The 11864-nt window shown below is 39.5% G+C and overlaps 1 protein-coding gene across 4 annotated transcripts in view; it reads left to right on the top strand.

Moving 5' to 3' along the window:
- Positions 1-11864, top strand: part of Fam13a (family with sequence similarity 13 member A) — a 90583-nt gene that overhangs the window by 15535 nt on the left and 63184 nt on the right. For 2 of the 4 annotated variants that reach the window (XM_031382046.1, XM_031382048.1), the window contains exon 2: positions 2931-2972. The exons of the other annotated variants lie outside the window; for them this stretch is intronic. In XM_031382046.1, coding sequence (XP_031237906.1) covers positions 2931-2972 — 42 coding nt within the window. The remainder of the gene's footprint in view (positions 1-2930; positions 2973-11864) is intronic. 4 annotated transcript variants of the gene reach the window in all.

Here is an 11864-nt window from a genome sequence, read left to right as displayed (position 1 = left end):
GGAAAAGAAGAAGAATGAGGAGGAGGAGGAGGAGGAAAAGGAGGAGGAAAAGAAGGAGAAGAAGAAGGAGGAGGAGGAGGAGGAGGAAAAGGAGGAGGAGGAAAAGAAGGAGAAGAAGAAGGAGGAGGAGAAGGAGGTGGGGATTGCTTCTATTTGCCACAAAGTAGTGAAGCACTCACCTAACAACAAAAATATTAGTGGAAGGCACAGGAAGGCAACTTTGTTCAGAGCCCTGAACTATCTGACAATATGGCCCAGCACAGCTATGAATGTGACTCAAAACGAAATCATAACCTTACTTAAAATTGAGTTTTTCTGTGATTGATATTTTAATTCCAATGCTTTATTCTCATGTAAACTTTGTAGATAACATAAAACATTGTCACAAAACATTGTCAACAGGTTGGACATGCCTGCAAACTTTTAGTACTTTAAAAAAAAAAAAAAAGCAAATATGACTGATTTAATGCCCACAAAAGTACAGTATGCTAAGCATGTCAGTTTACTGTAAGTTGTTCTATGTTTGTGTTAACAGCCCTCACTTCACAACACAAGGCGATGTCCCTTTCCTGTAACATGAAATCATGTTGCAGGTTTATACTGCTAGCTTTCTTGGCACAATGTTGGCCATAATGTCTCATTGATGTAGAGCCCGTGATTACAGAATAAGCCCAATTGTTTTGTCAAGTGCATTCTAGGAATACTTTGAAGTCAAACATGTAGATTTCTTGTGTGAGGTTAGCTTCAAGTAGTTGCTCCCTATAAAACCATTGCTTCAGATAGCTTCATCCCAGCCAGCCTGAGTATTTCTCAGAAGTGGTCACCTCTAACTCTTAAATGTTACAGCTGAATGGTATGAGCTTTGCCCCAGCTCGTCCACATTAGTCTGCAATGAAGTGATGCATCACCCCTCACATGGGAAGAATTAGCATAGCTAATTAATGCCTGTGTATATGTATGCGTGTGCACATAAAACACAAAGATGCTATGAACAGTAGGTATGATTGACAACATGAGTAAGAGAACACCCAAACAAGATTAAAAGTGCAAACCAAAAATCATAGGAGGTTGAAAACTAGTTTGTCAAATTGTACATAACCAAGTCTAGCTAGAATGTAACATTTTTTAGTGCTTAGGACAATGTGTGTGTTTGAGTTTTTGTGTATATATGTGTGTGTGAGAGAGAGAGAGGCAGACAGACGACAGTGTATGTGCATGTCTTTCTCTCTTTCTCTGTGCGCGAGCAAGTGAGCGAGCAAGAGAGGGGGCTGGGAACAAGTGTGTGTGAGAGATTATGTCACCGAAGTAAGATCTTGTTTACTTCCAGTTTAATATTGCCACTTGATTCCAACATTTTCATTTTCATGAATTATGCTTAAGAAATTGAGTTAGCAGGAGAAACTCACTTTGTGCTTTTATAATTAAAAGTAGTTTCTTAGAAGAAAAACATGTTAAAGAAAATGTTAGCATGTATTTTACATTTAAAGATTAAATGCCTTTATATTAAGCTTCCTATTGTTTCCATCTTGTTGAGGGACTTGAACTGTGTTGTAACTATGTCCTCTCCTGTTATCCATATCAGATTATACTTGTGGGTCCGAGTCCTGCCTCACCACTGGGCATGGCTACTGGGGAGGCAAAATGGGGAGAGTTTGACTGCACTTTTCCCAAGCCATCACTGCCCAGGTGCTGGGCTTCAGGGACGCACCAAGATACCACTCCAGGGTGGAAAAATGCAGTCTGAGATGTGGGAAAGCTCTGGGCCCCCAATCGCTGCCCAGGAATGAAATGTTGGGGGTCCACAAGCCCTCTATGAAGCCGGGACCAGGTGCTACCAAACTCCTGAACATTCATGGCTCCACTGAGTCTTGAGGAGTTGAGAGGAGAGCCAGAGGCACTAGCCCAGGGCTGGGGGTGAGGGATGAGGGTGAGGGATGGGGGTGGGAATGGGAGCTCTAGCTTTGCTCATCAGAGAAGGTTCATGCCATTGCGACTGGGAATGCAGATGGGCTTTCTATGGGAGATTTAGCAGCAGCTATGTAGGCGAAGGCCTGTTCCGTGATCCCCATGGCGGTTCTCGATGAAAGAGACAGTTCTTGGTTCCAAACTGTTTATTGACCATTCATTGTGGAAAATGGATGCTTGTCATACCAACTTCTCAGGGTGGACCCACGATTCAATACCTTTTGCTGGGAGGAATGTCTAAGAAGGGAAGCTTATTGGCTAAACCCTCAGGGCCTCTAGGTACTTCATTAGCCTGGAGAACTCTGTTCTGGGCCTATGTGACCAGAAATCTCGTTTGCTTATATGGGAAGTGTGGCACCTGTTCCAGGACAGGAATTTGGCAGGGAGCAGAGAGGTGCCTGCCATCTCAGGTGTGCACCCACAAGTTTCTGGGGTCTCAACCCGCTCTACCCACCAAGCTTCTTGACATGGTTTACTATCCCATAATACTTAGTAGAGCAACCCCAAAAGAACAAATACCATAAGATTTGCCTCAGACGAATGTGCTTTTCACTTCCAGGAAATCACTCTTATAAGTATCCCACACTTAAACAGAAGCATTTCACCATTTATCTTACTTTTACAATTAACTTTGCAAAAATGACTGTCTGCAATCACTTGTAAGGGTTGTGTGTCATATGAGTATCTAGTCAGACTTGTTGGAAAATATAGTAAAAAGCTGCTTCTTGGAGTGTGATAAAAATTACTTTAGTGTTAGTCTTATGGGAGAATACATCTGATGACCTAGCTTCTTTGAAGAAGTCATTGATGTTGGCTAGGTCCTAGGGAGGGTGTTTTGTTAACTTGAATCTAACATAAGGTCTGCAGTAATATGTCACAATTTGTGACAGGTAGAGCAGGGTTTTAGTAAAACATGGCTGTTGTATTAATAGAAATTATATTAATTCACATGTTTTTCCTTTTAGCTCACAGGAAGATGAAAGACCTTTATCACCATTCTATCTGAGGTATTTATTGATTGATTGATTGATTGTGTTTTATTTGATCTGCTATAAAACGTATAAGTGAGTTAAGATTCCTTTGGGCTTGTTTACCCGTTTTATTTTATTTTCCTTTTGTTTCCCTTTCTCCATTTCTTTTGATTTTTGAGACAGCCTCATATGTCCCAAGTTGTTCTGCAGCTTACTATGCAGCTGAAGAGAACCTTGAACTTTTGATCTTCCTGCTATTATCTCTGGAGTTCCAAGATTATATACATACAGCATCACAGTTGGTTTTATGTGGTGCTTGGGGTACTGTTTTTGGTATTTAACATAATTGAAAGACTAAAATGAGACGTGTTTATTTTAAATTCAGAATTTAATTCTCAAAAGTGCCTAATGCTAAAGTAGGAACCTAACTTTAAAAGCCTAGCCAGGCATGAAACCCAGCTGGAGAATGTTGTTTGTATACACAAGGCCCTAGGCTCCGTCTTGGCAGCACAGGCACAAATACAGAGATCTAATGTGTGTGTGTGTGTGTGTGTGTGTGTGTGTGTGTGTGTATACAGTTCCCACCACACTGAAAAAGCCTTGGATTGTGTGCTCATTTTCTGGGTAGTAGTGGAACAATAAACTAAATATTCTACAAGCTTCTAGAGTTCAGGATTGTTTATTAGCATTTACAAGCCCAGAATAACAACTATCGGTAGCAACAGGTCAAGTTAACAGAATTTAGGACAGAAGTTAGGTGATGTCACTAGTGAGGTGATGTCACTAGTGAGGTGATGTCACTAGTGACTGGGCACCTGCCGTGCCCTTGGGGTAGATGTTTTATATTTTCTGTTTGAGCCACCTGATTAAAATCTAGAACCAAGTCTTCCTTATTGCATTTCTGGCCTAACTGTCATCCCACCCAAAGGCCTCTAAAATACGCAGGAACAGGAGTTCCCAATGTTTCTAATGCTGTGACTCTTTAATACAGTTCTTCATGAATGTATAAATGATTATACATAAAATGATTTTGTTGATACTTTATAACTTTTTTCTTAATTTTTCTACTGCTATGAATAATGTATAATGTATCTATTGATGAATATATATAGTGAATAATGAATAATGTAAATATATGATATACAGGATATCTGAAAGGTGACCCCCTGTGAAAGGGTCATTTGACCCCCCAAAGGAGTTACAAACCATAAATTGAGAACCACAGTGATAAAATATCATACAAACACACAAACTAAAAATGTTGTCCTTTTTAGTCTTGCCTTAATTTTAAAGTCTACATTTTATACAAAATATGAGGACACATAAAACATAGTTTTTTATTTACTTATTATTTATTTACTTAAACTAATTTTTTGCAGTCATCACAAAGTTAGAATTAGACTTTCTTTTAACCACCGATAGTTTAGACATGTGTCACAGAATGCCAGGTGCAGCAGAGTGACTACTTTCCCCAGTGTTCAGCCCTTCAACACATTGTGTAGCAGGTTTCAGGCTGAGATAGCCAATCAGTCTGGTGGTGGTGGTGTTATTGTTGTTGTTGTTACTATTTTGTTTTTAAATCCTGGTTTCGTCCAGTCTTATTCTGCACATTCTGATCATGGTTAATCTCAGCTGTACAATCACGGTGGACATATCAGGGTGGCATCCCAGAGTCCACAGTGACTTTGGGATCATTATGCAAACATGGGTGGCAATGTCAAAGAATTCATTACTGTCTAGTAAGGGAAATTAAGCTTCACAGAGCACAGGACTGAACCATGAGGCCATGCCACCTACTGAAAGCCTTTCTCTGACTGTCTTAATTTTACAACTCTCAGTGAGAATTTGTGTATTAAGTAGTACTTAATGATATTTTATATTTACTATATTTAAGGTAAATAGCAAAAATGGGCTTAAGTCTTCAAAGATATATACTAGTGTTTATAGTATAAAGCTGTGAATTGTTCTCTCATTATCTGGATTATATTTCTTTAATACTGTCTGTGCAAAGAGATTCTAGATTGGTAGACTGAAGGTAAAATAAAGGGGTTGGGGAGACAGCTCAATGGTTAAGAGCACTGGCTGCTCTTTCAGAGGGCCTGAGTCTGATTCCAGAGTCTGTATGGTATCCAAGGGGTCAGATACCTCCTCTGACTTCCCAGGGCACCAGGCACAAGACAGAAACACATAGATGTGCAGGCAAAACATCCACACACATAAAATAAAAATAAATTTAAAGTAAAAAATTTTAGAAAGGAAGTAAATTGAGAGTAAGACACAGTTCATAGTGTATTTACTGGACTTTGAGTGCAGGCTGCTTCCTCTATTCAATATTAGGATCATAAACACTAAAATGGGAGGACATTAGGAATAAAGAAAGACTATGCAGAGGGATGGCTCAGCAGTTAAGAGCCCTTTCTGCTCTTCCAGAGGACCTAAGTTCAGTTCCCATCCCCCACATCAAGGGGTTGACAACCTCCTGCAACTCCCTTACGAGGGGTTTGAATGCCTTTTCCTCACACACCATGTCTCCTCTTGGGGACACACACACACACACACACACACACACACACCCCATGACATTACACACATATACACATAAATAAACAAATAATACAAATAAATCTTCAAGCATGAGTATTCCTACAAGACTACATTCACAGTAGAGAAGGAAGACTTAGGAGTGGCTGCTATTTTCAGAGAATGAAAGTTCAAAGTAAGTGGAGCTGTTGTTTCATGGAAGCAAAAACAGTAATTATTTAACCTGTAATTAAAATTCCAAAAGTGTTTTTTCCTCCTGAGTAACATTATATGATTGTCCCCAAAATGATATAAGAATTAGTTTGGCACAAGTTTACTTTAACTTTGTTTTACTTTCTCACTTGATAGGAAACTAAAAGAAGCTACTAAGGAAACAGGAGGCCACCCCATAATTATTTGCATAGCTAGTTTGAAGTAGATTTTGTTGCTGTTCTAGCATAAAGAGTTTAAGTAGGAGAAAGAAAGGTGATTGCCAATTATTATTCATCTCTGCTGGGTGTTTTTGTCTAGAACTGTGACATATCTGCTGAAAACCCGCTTATAAGTAAGTGCACATTTTTTGTGTTATGTCTACTACGAGACATGCTTAGTTGTTTTCAATATATTTTCATGTATCTGCCACTTCCACTTTTGCTATCATTGTACCACTCAAGAATCCTTTGATTCTGTCCTCCAAACAGAGCTGTGACTAGACTCATAAATTCCTCACTGATTTTTAAAAGGTGATTTTAAAACTATACTCATTTCTTTATATTCAAAGTAGTACTTCGTGGATTGATAGTTGTAACCTGCTACTTTCCAAAACAGTAATTGTGAGTACTGAATGCTGTATACTATATGTCAATGGTGTGGATTCACTAGATTTTTCTTAAGGGAATAGCAGACTAACAGATTAGACATACCTGCCGAGATAGGTACACAGCACAAGCAGCTCCATCTCTAAGGATCCAGGCAAAGTGGTTAGGGATGAACATCTGGTCATTAATTGTATTGATTCTGGAAGATCAGCATAAAGTGGAACAGAAAACTCAACTGGCTGCAGTCTGGGAGGGGTCAGCCTTCATCGAAAATGAAATGGATCAGGACAGATGGAAGATAGAGCAAAGCAGTCCTTTGTTCTCAAAGGCAGGGGAGCAGATGATCCATATAGGCAGATCACACAGATAGGTACCCGGTCACTGGTGCTCATCTGGTGAGGCAGGAATGGGAAGGAAGGGCCCGGAAGGAGGCTGCTGGGTACTGATGGAGGCCTTAGAGCCCGGTTTAGATCGAGCAGAGGGTTGAGTGCAGGGACAAAGAACCAAAAAGGGCCCACATTCCTCATCTTGCTTCACCACCATGAGCTAAGAACGTTTTCTTCTGTGACTTACTGTTCTCCTCATAGTCAGGCTGTGCCCTGTATTTCTCTCTTGGGCATTTCACTTGCTTCAGATGTTTCTGCAATAAAGCAGGACTGTTAGCACCCTGGGTCTAAGTAAATACTTTCTGTGGTAACAGTTCCCTGTCCACTGCAGTCCCTCTTCAGCCAGTCCTCAGTCAACAGACAGCCAGGTGTCTTTCTTTGAAGGGAAAGGAAATCATAGCTAGAGAGCAATCCATGCTATGACCATGTGTTAAGTTTACTGCAGTTACAGTAGCTCAGATAATAGGTGTCATTGTTCCCCAGATTGCTCCCTTGGGATTAACCAGCCCTGCTGAAACAATTAGGGGAACAGAAAGTGAAGCAAAGCTTTGGTAAGGCTGAAGCAAAACAAACGCATGCCTCTGCACGTTCCACAGGAACAGGGACGTTCTTGGCAAACACGTCCATACGCTGTTCTCTTTCAGATTCTAGGCTGGAATCCAAAACCAGGAACCCCCACCTCCATTGATCAGATTCACATCAAAGCAACTTGCCCTTGTTGTTCTCCCATGCCCTCTGCCTGTTGTTGTCTGTCTACCTTCTTCCTCCTGGCATCCGGTCAGATCTGACTGGGATCTTCGACTAGTTTATGTTTCCATTTGTCTGAGTTCTCACTGTCTGCAAACCTAGCTTTGGGCTTCTAGGACTGATTTCCACCGGAACCAAAGTTCTCTGCCTTCACTTTTATCTCCCCCTGCCCCGACCCCCAACCCCTTGCTTAACCTCCACCCACCTTCAGGCTCCAGGTGCCTGTCCAACGGATTTTACGCTTGAGTTCCGCACAAATTCCTGGACGGCCTGTGTGGCCTGTGCTTCATCTAAGTCTGAGCTGTTTGTTTCAGGGTCTGCCAAGTTGTAGCCAGTCTTACTGAGCTATTTCCAGCCTCATGGCTTCTCAGGCTTGCACCTGATAGGTGAACTCAACCTGTCTTCTAGCAAGGGTCCAATTCTTTCTAGTTTCTGAACATGGTTCAAACCAAAGCTAAATTACTATCTGCAAGTATGGACTTGCTTAAATCAGGGTCAGGGTTTTATCTGCCTTCTAATTGTCCTGAAAGAATAGTTGATAGATTTATTTTCCAGTTAACTGTTTGAGATGCAAGATCATTCTTTAGGATTTTGCCCATTTTTAATTGGTGGAACCTTAGATGTATCATGTTATGTAAAATTTATCTGAGACTAGATATGTTGCTCGATAGGAAAATGTGCAAAGCCCAGGGTTTGATTTTCTGTACCACAAACAGGGAGATATCTAGAAATGATGTCATATTATCCCTATCTTTGTATGTAGAAAACTTTAAAACATCTGTAGGCAGCTTTTTTGTGGGAGGGGGAAATACCTTAAACAATTTATGCTATAATTTGTATGCTTATAATGTTTTCATTATATTTCTTTAATTTTAAATTTTGATTGTTATTAGTTTGATTTGTGCCTTTGAAAGATATGATTTCTAAAGCTCCTTATTATCAGCCAGAAATGGCCGTACACACCTTTAATGCCAGCACTCAAGAGGGAAAGGCAAGCTGATCTCTGTGAGTTCGAGACCAGCCTGGTCTATACACTGAGTTTCAAGATTGTCAGAGCTACATAATGAGACCTATTTTAAAACAAACAAACAAGCTGATTATCATGGAATGATTTATAGAAATGTATACCCCAGATATTTTATTCATGTCTAAGTTTGTTATAGGCTATTGAAGTGAACAAACAAACTATTTAGTATGTACTTAATATTTTAACCAGATAAAAAAATCAGGTAAGTGTTTGGACAGTTTGGAGCACAAATAATTATCTTTTTTTCCTTTTTCTTCTTGACTGGAATAGTGTTTCTAAGATGAAGGGAAACTATAGAGATCATCTGCTGTGTGTGTGTGTGTGTGTGTGTGTGTGTGTGTGTGTGTGTGTGTATGTGTGTGATATCCTTCATCAGTCAAATCGGTTTTAATTATTTTTGGTATTTTATAAGATACATATAAGTTAAAATTTGCCATTTCTATCATCTTAATTGTACAGTTCAGTAATTTCTTTAAATATATTCTGTTGCTAGACACCTGTCACTACCATCCATCACTAGAAACCCTTCAGAACTTACAAGACTAAATTCTAGCCCATTGACCATTAACTCCTCAATACTTCCCTCTCAAGCCCAGCCCTTGGTAGCCATCATTCTGCCTTTGTCTTCTATCTATGATGCTATAGGCATCTCACCCAAGTAGAGCCAAGCAGAATTTATCCTTTTGTGACTATTACATTTCCCTTACCATAATATCCTCAAGGCTCATCCTCTCTGTAGCATGTGTCAGATGTCCATTGTTTTTGAAGGCAGGTCCCAAGGAGTGAACTTAGTTTATCAAACTTGGTAATAAATGTGTTACCAGTTGAGGTAACTCACTGGCTCAAGCTGTTTCTGTCTTTGGCTATTGTAAACAATACAGCTTGGGAGTATGGATGTACAAATTGCCAGCTCAAACCCTGGCTTTTAGTTCTATTGCATATAGAATTGTTGGATCTATTTTTGAGAATTCCCATACTGTTTTGCATACGAGCAGCACCAATTTAACAGTTTTTGAGAGATTTCATCCTGCGTTCTTGGTATAGGAGCATTATTGCTCAGACTTTTTATATAGTAAGAGAATCTGGACCCAACTCTCTTAATGTTAATGAAAACATTAGGCTTGTGTTCAGCCTTTACTGAAAAGGATAGATCATATAAAATGTAAGTGCTTTTCTCCCTTGGCTCTTCTTTGGCATGATAAAGCAAAGGAATGTAAAACTGACTTTTTTGTATCCATTGTGCCTAAATCTCTCACCATTTTGTTCTTCTGCTCCATGACTTCATATTGGCTTCTCCCTGTAGGAGCTTCTGACTGGAATACAATCTGGAAACTTGTAGTTAAACAGGTGACTGACTACCATCACTGATATAATTACCCCAACTTCCTTCTTAAATTCCAATGATGTTAGAACAGCAGTAAACTTAGAGCTAGTGCTTCAAAGAAAGCCAGGGTGTCAAAGACTACCCACTAATGTGCTCCTTTAAGTCTTTATATCCCATCTTCTGGTCAAATAGAGATAGCCAGAAAAAGAAAGAAGCCATTTGGGAGAGGGCAGAATTAGAATCTTTCTATTATTTGCTTCACTGACCAGAAAAACAAGTGACATTCCCCAAATGGAGCTGAGACTTGAGTCATCAGAAAGAGTTGTGTGTTCTTTTCCACCTCTCTGCCCCACTGGCTTCTTAATTTCACTATCTATTCAGAGACTAGAATACTTAGAATACAAGACAATAGAAAGGAGAGAGGATAGCCCTGGGACATTAGCTACTTAACCAAAGCATTTGAAAAAAGGCCTTAAGAGCAGGGGGATTATGGGATTCAGTGTGCATTTCAAAGTATATATTGCATAAAAATAAACTAATTTTGTGTGCGGTTCTCCAGTTTACTTCTTATATTTAAGCAAGCATTAAGTTTGCCCAAGAATGCTTAGCACAAGTCCTTAGAGTAGACTCTTGCACTGGCTGTAGTCAGCAAGAGCGTTTGCCCACAACTACTTGGCCAATGTCATAAACTAAGAACGAATCTACTCACCCAGCTAACTTGGTGATGACTTCTTAATTCATTGTTGCCCCTTAAGAATGGTTTAACACTAAGAAATGATTTGGGATTTACACAATAAAATTACATACTAAAGGTAAAGATGATCCTCTCTGAATGTTTCATAGAAAAACTACTTTTTATGAGTCAGAGGAAAACTTGAAAAGCAATATTGTTATTCTCAAAAAATTCTCAAAGATCTGACCAACCTCTTTGAAATGTTAGTAAGACTCTGTTGGATATATGTGAAAGAATATGCTGGGAAGATGTGAAATGAATGACAAACATGTATAAGAAGTGCACTTGCATTAAAACCACTTTAGTCAGTTAATTAAATTGGCATTAGATGTGCTTTAAAAACCGTGAGAAGTAGGAGAAAGCAGATACTCTTAGTAAACCAAGTATAATACATGATCCAGCACATACCCTGGTTCTCTGGTTCTTACAGTCTTTCTACCCCTCTTCCATATTTTTCCCTGAGCCTTATTTACGATGGCATCAAAAATATATCAACTAGAAGTGGGCATCTCATGGTAACTTTTTCTTGGCATTTTGATGACTTGTGGATCTCCATAATAGTCTCTATTTGTTGCAAAAAGTTTGGGGTTTGTTTTTGTTTTGTTTTGTTGTTTGTTTCTCTGTTCATTTGTTTTCAGTGAGGGATGAAAGCTACACTTTCCTGTGGGTATAAAGTATAGAATACAAGTTAGGGGATTGGTAGTATTAGGTTCTCTGCTAGGCCTAATACCTCTCCAGCCCTGGATAGCTGATAGGTTTACAGTACCAGGCATTACTTCTCTAATATTAAGCAGGGTCTTAAGACCACTTAAATAGTTGTTGGTTACCCTCAAGGTAACAGGGCCATTGTTGCACCACTGGAGATAGTTTGCTGGGCTGGTCCAGTTGTACTCATGTAATCTCACCATCACAGTTGCCTCAACAGATAATCAATGGCTGCTAAGAGAGGGAGAATCAGTTTCTCTAGGACTGAGATTATTGATAAGTTATCAAATGTGAAGTGGTCAGCCCTAAGCAAGTGTACATAGGGGCAACACAAAATCAAATCAGTAGAACTCCAGTTCTGGGAGATCCTGTATGTGATTCTGAATTCCATGAGGGAAACATGTGCTGCACATGCATACTTATAGGGAAAAAAATCATATACATAAAATAAAATAAAATATAAAGAAGTCTCTAAAAAATAATTAAAGAAGTCATAAATTTGGGGAGAAGTTGAGGGTAATGAGAGGAGTTGTCAGGGTAGAGAGAGAGGGATGGAAATGATGTAAATACGGTACTCATGTATGAAATTTTCAACAAAAAAGATGGAGAGATGGCTCAGTGCCTCAGAGTAGTTACTGCTTTTGTAGAGGATCCTGATTCCGCCCCCA

The sequence above is a fragment of the Mastomys coucha genome, unplaced genomic scaffold (assembly GCF_008632895.1).
Source record: "Mastomys coucha isolate ucsf_1 unplaced genomic scaffold, UCSF_Mcou_1 pScaffold20, whole genome shotgun sequence".
In the NCBI taxonomy this organism is placed as follows: Eukaryota; Metazoa; Chordata; class Mammalia; order Rodentia; family Muridae; genus Mastomys; species Mastomys coucha.
The sequence above is the reverse complement of the archived record's forward strand: the minus strand, read 5'-3'. Positions and strand labels throughout refer to the sequence as shown.